The sequence below is a fragment of the Tachypleus tridentatus genome, chromosome 10, assembly GCF_004210375.1.
Source record: "Tachypleus tridentatus isolate NWPU-2018 chromosome 10, ASM421037v1, whole genome shotgun sequence".
Taxonomy (NCBI): domain Eukaryota; kingdom Metazoa; phylum Arthropoda; class Merostomata; order Xiphosura; family Limulidae; genus Tachypleus; species Tachypleus tridentatus.
The window spans coordinates 60610099-60626273 of NC_134834.1; the positions used below are offsets into that span (position 1 = coordinate 60610099).

The 16175-nt window shown below is 33.7% G+C and overlaps 1 protein-coding gene across 1 annotated transcript in view; it reads left to right on the forward strand.

The window, feature by feature from the left end:
* The first annotated feature begins 2868 nt into the window (after positions 1–2868).
* The window catches only part of LOC143229391 (uncharacterized), a 67564-nt gene continuing 54257 nt past the window's right edge, over positions 2869–16175 (forward strand). The window contains exon 1 of the mRNA XM_076461657.1: positions 2869–3334. Within this exon, the coding sequence (XP_076317772.1) occupies positions 3270–3334 (65 nt within the window). The 5' untranslated portion in view covers positions 2869–3269. The remainder of the gene's footprint in view (positions 3335–16175) is intronic.

Genomic DNA, 16175 nt, shown 5'->3' on the forward strand with positions numbered 1-16175 from the left:
TTAATGCAGGGATCTCTGGTCCCACAAAAATATATAAGCTAGAATTTGTTGTACAATATATGGAAAGTATCGTGTGACATTACGGATCAGGGTGGAACATGGCTGTTTTACCAGTGCCTTTTATTACAAAGGCTTACTCTTGATAAAACACAAACTGACAGTCAAAGAGTTTGTTTTTGCTTATTTTTGAATTTCTCGCAAAGTTACACGAGGGCTATCTGCGCTAGCCGTCACTAATTTAACAGTGTAAGACTAGAGGGAAGACAGATAGTCATCACCACCCACTGCCAACTCTTGGGCTACTCTTCTACCAATGAGTAGGGGGATTGATCGTAACATTTTAACGCCTCCACGGCTGAAAGGGCAAGCATATTTGCTGTTACGGGGATTCGAACTCGCGACTCTCGGATTACAAGTCGAGCACCTTAACTACCTGACCATGCCAGGCCTACAGTCAAAGAGAACCCTATCTAAAATACCAAAGAAATTCGAATTGAAAAGATAAGTTTTCTCATTTATAATTATTATTCTATTATTAATTTGTTAATACATGTATTAAGTATAGCATACAAAATGTTTATTTCTGGATGTAAAAAAAAAATCATGCTGAGCTTTGTTTGTTGTTGTTGCTGTTTGTAATTAAAATGTTCTTACTAATCTGTTTAGTGCAAGATACAGGCAACATAACTGAAGTTATAAATACGACACACCAAAAACAAAACTGCAGTTAGGGGACATATACAAAAGTAAGAAATAAAGTAGGAAAAGAACTAAAATGGTATTTCAGGAAGTTTGTTTGCTAGTTTTGAATTTCGCGCAAAGCTACTCGAGGACTATCTGCGCTAGTCGTCCCTAATTTAGCAGTGTAAGAACTGAGGGAAAGCAGTTAGTCATCACCACACACCGCAAACTTTTAACAACGAATAGTGGGGTTGATCGTCACATCATAACGTCCCCACGGCTGAAAGAGCCAGCATATTTGGTGTGACGGGGATTCGAAACCCCGATTTTCGAGTCGAGTGCCTTAACCATCACGCCATGCCGGGCTCAATTCAAAATTAAGGACTCTTATGTGCAGATAAACTTTTCGTAGCTTTACACAAAAAATATCAACAAAGTTTGGGCAAATGACAACTACAAGAAAACAAAATAATAGAAGGCTCGTGGTTTTCTGTAAATTAGTGTTTTGTTATAGCCAAGCCACATCGGGCTATCTGCTGAGTCCAGCGGAGGGAATCGAACCCCTAATTTGAGCGTTGTAAATCCGTAGACATACCGCTGTACTAACCGGGGGCTTTCTGTAAATGAGCTGCATGATTAATCATACTGTTACGTATTATAATTTATTTCCGACGAGTCTCCGATTTATTGTGTTACTTCTTACGATTTCAAATAGTCTCAAATGTTAATTTAGAAGTTAATTGAATGCCGATATGTATGAAATGTATTATATTTGACAACAACTTTGATACACACGATTTTCTTTCTTAACACAAATTTATGTATATATAACAATACAATTTATAATAACGGTTATTACAAATAATTATTTATATACAAAAAATGTTACAAACAATACTCACTTTTCTATCTGGTCTGGAACTGAATATTTTATTGACGGTTCAGGGGCACGACGAGCGAATTAATTTTATGTTGATACGCGGGTATACTTCACTTGACTGGAATGCCTGGTAGCTCTATAGTTATTTGGCCTACCGCGATTTATAAGCCTAATTTTCACAGAGGAAGAGAGACGCCTAAAGTTGTAGAAATACTAATGTTTTAAGTTAATTCTTTGAAGTCGAACATTTCGTGATGTTCGAAATCGATTAACATTCCTGGTGAAATGTTTGTAGTTTTCTCATTAATTGAGCGTTTATCACAACTACAGCTTTCAAAGCTAAAAGTGAACTGACTATAGCAAACTAACAATATTTTATCGTCTCAGTTAAAATTACAATGATAGCCAATGAAGTAAAACTGTGATTTATAACGTTTCAATTGCGTTAGTTTAATTGGATAAAACATTTTCTTTCTTTTGGTATCTTAGTAGGCTTTTGAACAAATTGTAAAAAATAACAAAATCTGTCACAACATCAGAATGAAGCAAATTCATAGAGATGAGAACCCACTTGAAGTAAAATGTGTCTCAAAACGCTGGTATGAGTATTAAAACTTTAATCAAAATAAAGTACAGAACAACGTTTCGACCTTCTTAGGTCATCTTCAGGTTAACAAAAAGAGTTTGTTGCTGTCTTAAGAGTGGAACAAAGCCAGATGTCTAGATTTCCCGAAACGTGAAGTCTACATTGGAAGGAGAGACTAGGTTGTTATGTAACGTGTTTCGTCAGGCATTTTGAAGTCTTTATCATTTTCAAGTGTTATGTTAATAAAAGTAATGTAACACTTCCTGTAATATAAGAAAATTACAGATCGAGAAACAATGAATAATACTTTCAAATTAAAACAACAAAGTTAGTTCGCTCAATTTTACTTTACTACCTTCTGTGAACAAATGTATCAAATAACAATTTCCTAGTAGTTATAGCCCGATGTGGCTTAACTATAAGAACAACACATACACACACACATAATAATGAAGAATATTATCCCTTTTTTTTTTTTTTTTGGAGAGTAGAAAAACACATAAGAGATTCTGTTAACAGGTGATAACCCTTGAAATAATTCAAATAATTTATTACTCGGAGATGATTCTAGGGAATCCCCTCACTGCTAGACCTTTCTGCCTCTAAAATAATAAGCTGTTGTGTCAGCAGGGTTGTTTTTATTATCCTTGAGTTTGTTGTCTTGGTTTGTGATGTGTGTGTGGAATACAGATACTGTTGACGAAGACACTATTCGTCTAAGTTACTTGAGTCATTTGTAGTCTTTTATATTACTGAATATAGAATTAATGACAAAGGCTATTGTTAAATTCAGATAGAAGGATTGGTTACATTAAACTGCGTTTCGAAGCTACACTGGACTAACCGTTTCTAATTTTGAAGAGTGATAGATTAGAGACGGGTTCTTAAACGGTGTTTTGTGGATCCATGGAAGGGGGCTTTGGAGATTCGTGAACGGTGCAAAAATTGACTTTTCCTCCATTAATTTTTGTGTATGTGTGTGCACATGTGTTTGTGTGCATATTTCTGAGGAGGGATCCACAGCTTTCGAATTAAATTTTCAAAAGAGACAGTGACTCCTAAAAAGATTAAAAAACACTGGATTAAATGGTAAGCATCTAGTCAAGTGCAACCGCTGTCAACATGGAACTCTTTATCAGAGTTAAAGTTAACCTATGGGTCCAAGAAGTAAACGTAACCGTTGTCAGGTGAGCGTTTTTGTGTGAAATCGATATTTAGACGTGTTATGCCAAGGTAATTATACTCTAATCAAATACTGTGATTTGACCGTCACTATTATAACACATCACTGACCTTGAAATGAAGAGTGTGATTTTATTTTTCGTTTTGCTATTCAAGTGGTTATGCTACTGTTTTAAACACTTTCACATAATTTAATATTCTGTTTCTTCTAAGAACTGTTGAAATTTGGATATTATGAGAGTCTGAAGTTTCTTACTGATAAAATAAATTTAATACATGTTATAAAATGATAAAATAATCAAGAACCAGCATCAATATAACAAAATTATTTTGATTATTTATTCTCCAGGATTTACTTGTAAATAATGGGTTATTTACCACTACAAACTATAGTCTTATTCTTTATTACTGGGGCATTCAATAAGCAATATATTCATTACAGGGAAATGTTCTGAATATTTCTGTAATAGTTCTCATCATATTTCTTTGGTGGATTTCGATGAGGCAAATGAAAATTATTTTCCACCGAGGAGACCCCTTGTAGTTCAATTATCCTACCAGTGCTTCTATAAATCTCTTTTAATTTTATGAACCTATAAGGAAAATAAAAGAAGAATCTATTATGCCAACCATCTACCACAATCAGTGTCAACGAGGCCTTTTGTTAAACAGTTTTAATTTTATCAATGTCAATAGTGAGAAGTTAATGACACAAAGAATATATCTTTAAAAAAACTCCAGCTAGTACTCATGTTCCTGATTCTATTAATTACTCTGAAAGCATATAAATAGATACCTATGAAAAATTGAAAAAGAGACAATTTTCAATTTTTTTAGACAAAATCATTTACAATTACCACAGTTATTATGATCTTAAGATCTACCAAAATATGGTTATAAAAATGGGTCATGTATTTATTTGTGAAACTTTTGTTATTATTTTTTCCGTTTCTTTGATCATGCACATTTAATTTTTATTGAAACCGATTTTTTATTGATAGTTTGTGAAAATTTAAATGTTTTAAGTTATGTTTTTTACTCTGCTTCATAATGCTTTTTAATCCTTGTCTAAACTGTCATCGAGAAACTATAATTTAAGTTTTATATTGTAACGGATTTACTATAATATTTTTATTTTAATATTTAGGTTTGTTTCAATTTAATGCAAGTAACATATATTGCTAACTGTGTTTTGTGCAAATCCCACCTGTTCTCTAACTTTGTAGAATATTCTCGAGTGTAAGAATCAACAGTATGTTTTAAAAAAGCACTATCGTATCTTCACCTATTGTTGCCAAGTGAATATTATAAAGATAGAGACGATAAAATATTGTCAGTTTGCTACAGTCAGTTCCCTTTTAGCTTTGGAAGCTATAGTTGTGATATACACTTAATTAATGAGAAAACTACAGATATTTGACCAGGAATGTTTATCAATTTTGAACATCACGCACTGTTCGACTTCAGAGAATTAACTTAAGACATTAGTATTTCTACGACATCTTTAAGCGTCTATCTTCCACTGTGAAAATTAGGCTTATAAATCTCGTCAAGTGAAGTATACCCGTGTATCAACATTCGCTCGTCGTGACCCTGAACCGTCAATAAATTATTCAGTTCCAGACCAGTTAGAAAAGTGAGTATTGTTTGTAACATTTTTTTATATATTGTATAATTATTTGTAATAACCGTTATTATAAAATGTATTGTTATATACATATATTTTTGTGTTAAGAAAGTAAATCGTGTGTATCAAATTTGTTGGCAATTATAATAAAATTTCATACATATCGGCATTCAAGTAACTTCTAAGTTAAAATTAACAATTGAGGCTGTTTGAAATCGTAAGACGTAATACAATAAATCGGAGACTCGTCGGAGATAAATTATAATACGTAACAATATGATTAATCATGCAGCTTATTTACAGAAAACCATGAGCCTTCTATTATTTTGTTTTCTTGTAGATATTATTTGCCAATATTTTGTTCATATTTTTTGTGCAAAGTTACGAAAAGGTTTATCTGCACATAAGAGTCCTTAATTTTGAGCTGGGCCCGGCATGGCCAGATGGTTAAGGCAATCGACTCGTAATCTGAGGATCGGGGGTTCGAATCCACGTCACACCAAACATGCTGGCTCTTTCAGCCGTGAGGACGTTATGATGTGACGGTCAACCCCACTATTCGTTGGTAAAAGAGTAGCCCAAGAGTTGGCGGTGGGTGGTAATGACTAGCTGCCTTCCCTCAGGTCTTACACTGCTAAATTAGGGACGGCTAGCACAGATAACCCTCGAGTAGCTTTGTGCGAAATTAAGAAAACCCACAAAAAAACACTTCTATAGAAAAGCTTAGAAGCACGCCTATATTAAAGATGTACATTTCGGCTACTGAAAAAGCCTACATCTAAATCTAATTATGTGATTCGATTGGTAAGAACACGAGAATCACAAGAACAAACACACAATTTGTAGGCCTGTGATGCAATAAAACAATTCAACAGACCAAACTGTTTGGGGGGATAATTGTATGCACCATATCCCCACCTAAAATGAAGGGGGAATGTATATCTCTCATCCCCCCAGGATCTACGCCCCTGAATTCATGAAATAATACTTCCTAGGTGTAAATGTTATCAAGTATTTTAAACTTCATTGTTTTCATTTAATTAGCTTATAGACTTGAAAAAATATACCGATATATATATTTATGCACTACCTGTCTTTGGCCCAACGTGGCCAGATGGTATAGGCACTCGATTCGTAATCCGAGGGTAGCGGGTTCGGATCCCCGTCACACTAAACATGCTCGCCCTTTTAGCGGTGGGTGTGTTATAATGTGACGGTCAATCCCACTATTCGTTGGTAAAAGAGTAGCCCAAGAGCTGGCGGTGGGTGGTGATGACTAGCTGCCTTCCCTCTAGTCTTACACTGCAAAATTAGGAAAGGCTAGCGCAGATAGCCTTCATGTAGCTTTGCGCGAATGTGAAACCAAATCATTTTATAGATTTGATAATTATGATGAAAATATCACTTGAGTGTAGACCCCCAATAATCCTCCTAATTATTTCATTGCGAATTAAAAATTTAAAATAGCACTTACATTCAACCTTTTTTTTTAATTGTCACTGTCATAGGTATTATTCAGTAGCCCGATGCGGCTTTGCTATAAGAAAAACACACAAAAGAGTGATAACTTATGTTTCTTAAATCAATATAAGTAAATTTTAACAATTATGGTGCACTTAATGAAAGTTTTAAATTAATCAAGGTTATAATTATTTAGAAACCAGTCCTTACAACATTTATTGCCGGTATCGATTCAAAAACGTGCTTAGTTAAACTCTTTCAGTCAGTCAGTTCTAACTGTCAAAGAAACATTTCTTATCATTATGAAACAAGGCATCTACGTATGATTGCAAAGCTGGACATGTTCTAGTGCATATGTATAACAAAACAAGTGGAAATTACACGTGTATTAGTTATACCTGAATATCTATAATTTAAAAAGCAGTTAGAAGTTTTACATCGATAGGTAGGAAAGTATTAAAATTAACATACATTTCTCTCTGTTTTTTATGGTTTGATTATAAGGAGAAATAGAAATGGTGTAAGTGATCAAACAGAGAGTTAGAATTTCACCAAAATCTTCAGTTATTAACAACAACAAACCAGCAATGTTTCATTCGCAAAACACGTACAAGTGCATACAGTACATACACATGGTTTTGTATTATCAACAGGCAGAATAAGGGTCACTGTCCTGGGTGTTTTCCACGTCTTCTAATTCAAAGGTCCAGTCACGCAGAGGCCCAGATACGGACAAACCCAGCCTGAGCTGTGTAGTAGAAACATGTCATAACCATAAAGAAACTTGTTCAATGTTTCTTCGTGAACAATAAATGTGCGGCTGTTACGTGTTTGCATACGTCATCTTAAAATCGTGTAGAAGAAAGCAAAACCATTACGTATTACATTCATGAATTCAGACATGTTTTTGATAGGTTCTTTAACTCACTTAAACAACCATTTAATTTAGCATGAAAAGAGAAAATGTTTGTTTTTTAATAAATTCTAATTGAGAGGGCTCTACTTTTAGCGGGCTCTTAATATTTATGTTTTGATATAAATGACATATTTTAAGGCATAGCACTTGGAACAAAAATAAGTTTTAGACATTCCGCAAGTGTAGGGGTGTTGAAATCTGAGTTGATGACATCGTGTGACAATCATAGTGGCTGTATATGTTTTCCAATGCATTTTTGGTTGGCTTTTTAACTTTATTGTACTACTTCTTGAACTTTGTAATTATTTTATGAAACTAACCCAATACCTACTATACCTAATTTTGTTCTTGACGAGCCAGTGCATAACTTTGGACATGCATCTTGTGATCCCTTTATAAACAGGGATGACTCTAATATCTCATTGTTAAAGAGAAATGTAGGTATTCTGGGTCCGTGGATGCAGTTATATTTTAAACATCGCCTGTCATTTACCAGTTATTGGAATAACGTAATAGACTTGGGCGGGACTATACAGTCACGTTTTTCACGGCATAACATTGAATAACGTCATACATTTATTGTGGTTTTAACTAATATTTGGAAGCCAATTTTTGACTGTTAAGAGTCTTTGCTTATAAGGTGTTAGTTCGAACTGGTATTTTATTATTCCTTCTTTGTTGTGTCGTGGTTGGGTTGGTTAACAATCTTGAGGTCATGGTATGGGAACTTGCCTTAAGTAATGGCCAGTAGCTAAAAGGTTGATCAAATCTAGGAGGACTTTCATTAGCAAGCTGGAACTGAGCTCTTCATGAAAACGTCAGTAGTGTAACTTGTTTTAAATATTATTTTTTGAATCTCCGTTTCAAGTTGATTTTGGAGGTTTCTTTGGGACTCCTCTAAATTGAATTTAATGTCTCATTGTAAAGTGGCTGTCAGCCTTGGGAAAGACAAGGCTGTTCTAATAACTTCTAATTCTCAAGTATCTCATACCTTATTGTACTTATATAGACCATGGTAGTTCTCACTTTATTCTTTTTCTATTCCAAAATGGATAGATCGGCTTAGCAGTTTCTCTTTTTTGGGGGGTAAGACAATAATTCTTAAGACTAGTTGTTCCATCATCTACTACAGATGTCCTACAGTGTGATATTAGTTAAGAGCAAATTGCATAATCATATGTTGCTTCTTCATCATGGATAAGAATATAAAACAGTTTTAGTCCTGGCTAAAATTAAAGGTTACTTTATCCCCATATTGGTCTGACTCCTTCAAAACCTTTTGAATAGAATAGATGATCATACACCATCTTCTTCTAACAAAAAATATGGCGATCCATTTCTCTTGATCTGATAAGAAACGTTCTGATATTATCTGGCTGACCAATCTCCACTGTGATGTTCATCCCTAAAAATTCCTTAATGCATCACTATGAGTCATCTGCTTGTAGGTGTATATAGGAGGCGCAAATCAAACAATACCTTGACCTCTTTATTTGCTGTTTCTCCCACTGTCTTCTGATTCAAGTTTTCTGTCAACAAGCAGTAAATATCTAAATATAAAAGCCTACAAACTGAGGCAATATTATTGTTATTATTTTTGCACAATTTCGTATAATACAAATAAAGTGTATGAAGAAGAGATAAGATATTTAACAGTGAAAAGAAAGGAATTACTTTCAATAATGAACTAATAAAAACAAAAGAAAATTCTTTCCCGAAATATTTGTTTTCTCTTAGTTAAACCATATAAAATATAAAAAATATAACTAGCTTACTTAAGTGAAAAAAAGGCGACAGAAACTCTGCATCTTAGAAGTTCACTTTAAATGTCCCTGAAAAACAGAAATAATGAAATACTTATAAAATATTACTGCCTCAATTCATTAAATATTATTTCCAATGATTTCTATTTGATGTCGTAGCTCTGCTCTTATTAGCCTGTTTTTTCAAAATTAACTTGTTTTCTATTTCAAATATAGCAGAGAGTAAACGATATGATACATCGCCCAGGACATTCTTTATATAGATATATAATACTAACTGGTTGAACTGGAAACAAACAAATATAGAAACAATTTTAAAGCAATTTGTTAATGAAGTTAATGACGTCATCAAGCATAGTTATTAAAATAATATCAACAATGGTAAACTACTTTCAACTATAAGTACAGCTACTGAATTACACCAAATTAACATATTATTTGGTTGTGATATCCGCTAACTACACTTAAGAGTTTTAATCTTGTATTGTTTACATCTTAATAACTAAACAGAATTATTAATTGTTTGTATATATAAGTCCAAGCTCTACAATAGATTATTTGTGTTTTCCTCATCACAGGGATCAAACCATGAAATTTAGTGTTAAAAACCTTCAAATCTTAACACAGAGTCATTAGATGGCTACAATTACTAAATCTGAGCAGCAAGAACAAAAGATGCTGGCCATTTCATTGAAATATTAGGGTTATGTAAGAATATCATTTTATTTCCTAGTATTAAACAAAACCATCAGCAAATTACAAATCTCATTTTTTAAATATTTATACAGTAACAATCAGCGCAAATGTATTTCATCATGATGTTTTATCTGGCAGAAGTTATAGCAAACTTGATCAAGTCCTCAACAGTCACTAGTTATGTTGTTTCTGAGTCAGCAAAATGCACCATATTTCAAGCCTAATATTATAAAATAAGAGTGAAACAGTGGTAAGTTTACGGACTTACAACGCTATCATCCTAGGCTCGATTTCCCGCGGCGAACACAGTAGATAGCCCAGTGTGGCTTTGACCGAAAACAAACAATCTGGGGAAACAAACCATCTGAGCACGTTACAGCATACCATCTACCCCCCCCCTAATGGCACAGCGGTATATTTGTGGATTTACAACACTAGAATCCGGGTTTTGATACCGGATAGAGTGTAAATGTAGTGAAGAGATACAGATACTGAATTAAAATGAAACTAGGTTGCAAAACTACTTAATAATAATGAAAATAGGATACAATATTAATGAAGAGAAACGAGAATTGAATAATAAGGCACTGAAAAGAAACAAATAAAGTCTGAATATATAAAAATTGAGCCCTTCAACAGTTTTGGAAAAATAGAGCAATAGATTATTTAACTCTTAGATGTTTAGATATGTGCTTTACATGAGTGACATACAAATAGATGGTATTTAATTTTTCTTTAACTGAGAGCCACCTCTTCATGTATATCAAATCAAAATAATGCCTTTTTATCCTCTTTACGTTCTCAGATTAATAATGTGTTTGTGTGTGATTGATTTCCTGTCCGTGAGTTAAACAGACGTATAAGCTATGAATTTAACAATATAGACAATACTGCCTTTATAACCACTATATTAAAATTCCAATTAACCAAACGTCTCTTTCTGTTATAATAGTAAAAAAAACTGGAGCTAATATGACTTATGGTACGATAAGAATAAAAAAAAATGTGAGGAACATAATCACAAGGTTGCAAAAAGAACAGAGGTGTTATTGTTGATGGAAATTTTTTTATCTTAATTTATTTTCTTTTTAGAAATATTTAGAAAAAATGCTTTGTGTACTTGAAAGTTGAAAACTTAATTTTAAGAGAAAACATGAGCTCCAAGTGTACAGTGTAACAAGTTCTTACGTTTCACAGTGGCTCAGCGGCATGTTTGCAGCCGTCGATGCAGAAATTGTGAGATTGATACCCGAAGAGAGCAGAACAAAGATAACTTATTGTGTAGTTTAATTGCAACCAAAGTAATTGTTTATAAAGATAAGTTTTCTTTAAACATAATTAGAAATAAAGAAGCTTACATGTACGAGTAAAGTAAGAACTGAAGCCATATTAGAGTAACTGTTTTTCCTGTACATCATTCTATTAAAAATTCATAGGTTACTTATAAGCTTAGATAACCTTTTATAAGCTTCAGTTTAACTTGTTTGGTTGTTCGCCTGAACGACAGCTTGTGCATATAATGGGATAAACGGCCAGGTCAGAGACCCTTATTAACCGGTTAGCATATAGTTATCCTTAATTTTCATATACGGATTGAGAGAAGGCAAGGAGTTGGAATCATCCACCGCCTGAAGCGACTGCTCTTAAGCGAATACTGGGATTGATTGTTACTCTTTTAAAACAGCCACAACTGGAAATATGGAGAGAGTGTTTGGTAATACTATTCTCGAACCGGAAATCCCCGGATCTTGCAGTTAGAGGATTGACATCAAAGGAATATTCTATGGTAGCAGGATAGATAAAGTATAGGAACTAATTTTGCATTAATTGTATTGACTCTGGAGAAAGTCGAATGTGGTCAGCGTACCGGACAGCAAAGCCGAGGTTCTGTTGTTCACGTTCTGTTATCGTAAAAAAATAAAATAAATAACACTTCGCACTTTTTGATAGTGAATGCGTTATAAGAGTGACAGTAAATTCCATTATTCAATTAGAGTGGCCCAAATGTTGGTGGTGAGTAATGTTGATTAACTGCATTTCTTGTATGAACGGCTAGCGCAGATCGCTCTTATGTAGCTTTCAGTGAATTTCCGGGATAAGCAAATGAATCAGATTGAACCCGGGTTCAAAGCTCATTCGTATGGGTGTAAAGAATTGTGCAGATGTTAAAAGCACGTTTTCAAGAAAACTTTGAATACTATTTTGGTATCGTTCTCAAGTATGAATTAACTTGTAAACATTGTAACTGATCTAATAGTCTTTTATTAAACAAAGTAAAACAATAAAATGCTTTGCATGTTCTCCGGTGGGACAGAGGCATCCCTACAGACTTACAAAGATAAAATCCGTGGTTCATTTACACCGCGGTAGACACGGTAGATAGCTGAATGTAGCTTCATTTCAAAAAATAAATAATTGTGTGTGTGTTTTTCGTATAGCAAAGCCACAAAGGGCTATCTTCTCAGCCCACCGAGGGGAATCGAACCCCTGATTTTAGCGTTGTAAATCCGAAGACATACCGCTGTACTAGCGGGGGGCGAAAAAAAAATAAACAAGATTTCTTCATGAATTACATCAAGTTAGTGTATTTAAATACGCCCGTTACATATCAATAAACTTCATGTGAATTGCATGGTAGCAATATCAACTTTTTATTTTCTTTGCAACAAGTGGTTATACGGTCTGTAAAGTAAACATTTGGGTTTTTGCCAAAATTGCATCTTATACGGACCAACTGTGAATCCGAGAATTCAAGGTTCGTGATCGATTTTCTCAAAAAAATAGCTTCATAATTTAGGATCATTGGTGCGCTATAAGAATTATGGTCAAATTTTACCATGTTGTTAGTTAGTTTGTTATGAATTTCACGTAAAACTACATAAGCTGTCCCTAACTTAGCAATGAAAGACTAAAGGGAAGGCAGCTAGTCATCACCACCCACCGCCAACTCTTGGGCTATACTGTACGGTTAGAAAGAGGTCCAAGATTTGGCAGCGAATGCTGTTAATTAACTTCCTTTTCTCTCTTTTTCACCAGTTCAAAATTAGGGACAACAATACGCAAATAGCCATTGTGTAGCTTAGCTCGAAAATTCTGATATAAGCACGTTACATTTTTTATTGGGAAATTATTTTAACACACAAAAATAAAATAAAGATTCATAACGTTGGAGAAAACGGATATTTCTTTACACTTAATTTATATGTGTGTTTAATTTTCTCCCATGTTTCTCTCCACCAGTTCCGCTGCAGCTGACAAAACAGGTTTGTTTATGCGAAAGTTACATAAGAGATTTTAACAATTGCTACATCTCACTCACTAGTAACATTTCACGACGCACAGAGAATATATAAATTATACTCCACGTTGTTTTGAAAACTATTTCAGTTTTAAAAAATAAGGACAATTTAAAGGTTCGATCGGATTTTCTGTTTGAAATTAATATGAATTATTCATTCTAATCTCACTTGTTTTTTTTTAAAGTTCATCTTTCGTGTACGTACTTATCTTACTAATCAACGCGAAAGAGCGCCACCATTTTGTTTTGTATTTCCTTGCACAATAATTGGTTGTCATTTATGTTCAATTTATGATATGATTCTGATCACCGGAATGTTTATTTTTAAATCTGAGTTTTAGTTGTTGAGGCGTTCTCTACTTTTGTTTACTTAACATGTTTCCCAATGTGATTGTGAACGATTGGTCGAATTATTCTCAGATATATGTGCGTGTGTGTTTTACAGCAAAGCCACATCGGGCTATCTGCTGAACCCACCGAGGGGAATAGAACCCCTGATTTTAGCGTTGTAAATCCATACACTGGCCGCTGTACCAACGGGATAACTTAGATATATAGCAGGTAGCAATACTTAATTATAATAGGTTATGATACCGTGGATTGTATACTGTTATATTTTGGCGAGGATAGTAAGAAGGAAAGCTTTAGTGAAATATCTAAGATAAGATTATTTGTTGTTGTTGTTATTTTGAATTAAGCACAAAGCTACACAATGGGCTATCTGTGTTCTGCCCATCACGGGTATCGAAATCCGATTTTTAGCGTTGTAAGTCCGCAGACATACCGCTGAATCACTATGGTGAGTAAGTTGTTTATATTACACATAATTGTTTTTTATTTAATATTTTAAAATGTGTTTGAAATATGAAATATATCTGGAAAAAGAATAAGAGAATTCAGTGAATAAAAATGAGACAAATCATGAACATTCTTTGAAAACCTATTGTACTTAAAGAATCACCAACGTAGCGCTTTCCATCACAGTGATGTATTTATTTGTTTGTTTTTAGAGGGTCTACTCTCTAGTGACATTTTCATCATCATTATCAAATCTATAAAATAGTTTGAATTTAGCGCAAAATTACACGAGGGTTATTTGCACTAGCCGTCCTTAATTTAGGAGTGTAAGACTAGAGGGAAGACAGCTAGTCATCACCACCCACCACCAACTCTTGGGCTACTCTTTCACCAACGAATAGTAGGATTGACCGTCACAATATAACACACCCCCGGCTGAAAAAGCGAACATATTTGGTGTGACGAGAATACGAACCCGCGACCCTCGGATTACGAGTGGAGTGCCTTAACCATTTGGGCTTGCTGGACAACTTACAGTGAGGTAAATTTGTTGTTCAGAAACAAGCAGTCCCATAGAAGAACAGTTTGTAACTCGAAAGGTTTGAGCCAAAAAAGAAAAAAGAAAAATGTACCTAAATATGGGAAGTATCATATAAGTAGAAGCAACCCTTTATATATATATAGAATGATATAAAATATTAATAGTGCGAGAGAATAACTCACTATCAGTTAAGGAGATGGAAATAATAAGTTAAGAGCTAATAAAATTATTTGAACACTGGATGGAACACGTGAAGATTCTTGCAAGCTCAGAGTGAGAGTATGTAAGCTCTAGTCGCACTATACTGTAGGATGAAAACTACAAAATGACGTCATAACGTCTGCTGATTGTTAACTTGTTGGTTTAATTGCCTTATTTTGTTCCCCTGTGGTTCACCTAAACTATTCGTGCCAACACATATATTCAAAACGTGACATTTACTATCTCCACTGCCGTTTGTATAACATTACACTTTCAGTATAATGTGAACAGACATATTTCGCTCAGTAATACGTGAAACATCTTCAACTATATATAGAAAATATGCAAATTCGTTGATTGTAACAGATATGCAAATTTACTTTGTAAAGTAAACATAATAGAGCATGGAAATGTCCTATAATCACCTGTTCCAGAAATTGTGTTTGAAATAATGTTCAATAGAATCATATTAAAAATGAGTGATAACCTGCCTTACAGTGTTTGAATTTGTAGGAAGACTATTTATAAACGATTCAGTGTGAGAATTTTATTTTTATTGAATACTAAACATCGAACACATCAAGCAACGATATGGAATAATTTCAACTAATGCAACTTTCCACAGATTACATTACACTTTCCAAAGTTAGGTTAACTATCCAAGAGACGTCTAATCAACAATAATAGTAGATATTGTCCAAACCAACAATGATTTTGGGTGCAATAAGAGTTTGCTCAATACATTATTTATATAAACTGCTACATTTTCATGCTTTTAACCAACTAGAAGTTTGTATCATTCCGTCCGCACCTGCACTGTAAATTGATGTTACAAACAATAGAAAACCAGAAAAGATCTTATTACTTATCACGAAAAAGATGAACATCGTTGATTGAATCTAGTATTTCTCAAATGTGAAATATCTTTAAAAAATCCAGTCTGTTTACGCTGAGACATAATGACAATTTGTATGTATATATATTGCTAGTTTAGTCCAACAAGATTAGATAGACTGTTTTAATTGCTTTGATGAGGAAAGATACAATTTTTGAGTCGATGAAGTCGTGCAGGACAAGTGAAAGTGAGCAAGTAAATTATTTGAATACTTCTATCATGCTTTCACATTGACTGAGCTATATCTCACAGGCAAGGTTCAGTGTATATTTCATCATAATTGTGCTTAATATCCGTGTTTTATAGAGTTTAAGTAATATCATTGTATTCGGTAGTTTAAACTCACGTTTTCAGTTATATGCAGGGAGAAATATATATTTTTGTTATATTATTATTGCAACTGCAAAGATGTATAAAACTACAGGAGAGAAACAATAACTTACCAACATCAAAAGTTGTTATGTGCCTTGGAGAATCGATTCAATGTATACATTTCAGCTATTCTTAATTTAAATTTTAATGATAAACTTAACTCTTTCCATTAAATATTGAAACATTTAATTGGCAAATTAAACGTATAGTTATATATATTTATATATATGGATAACTTCTATTACTCTAGTTGTTTTATAATGTACTCGGCCCGGCAT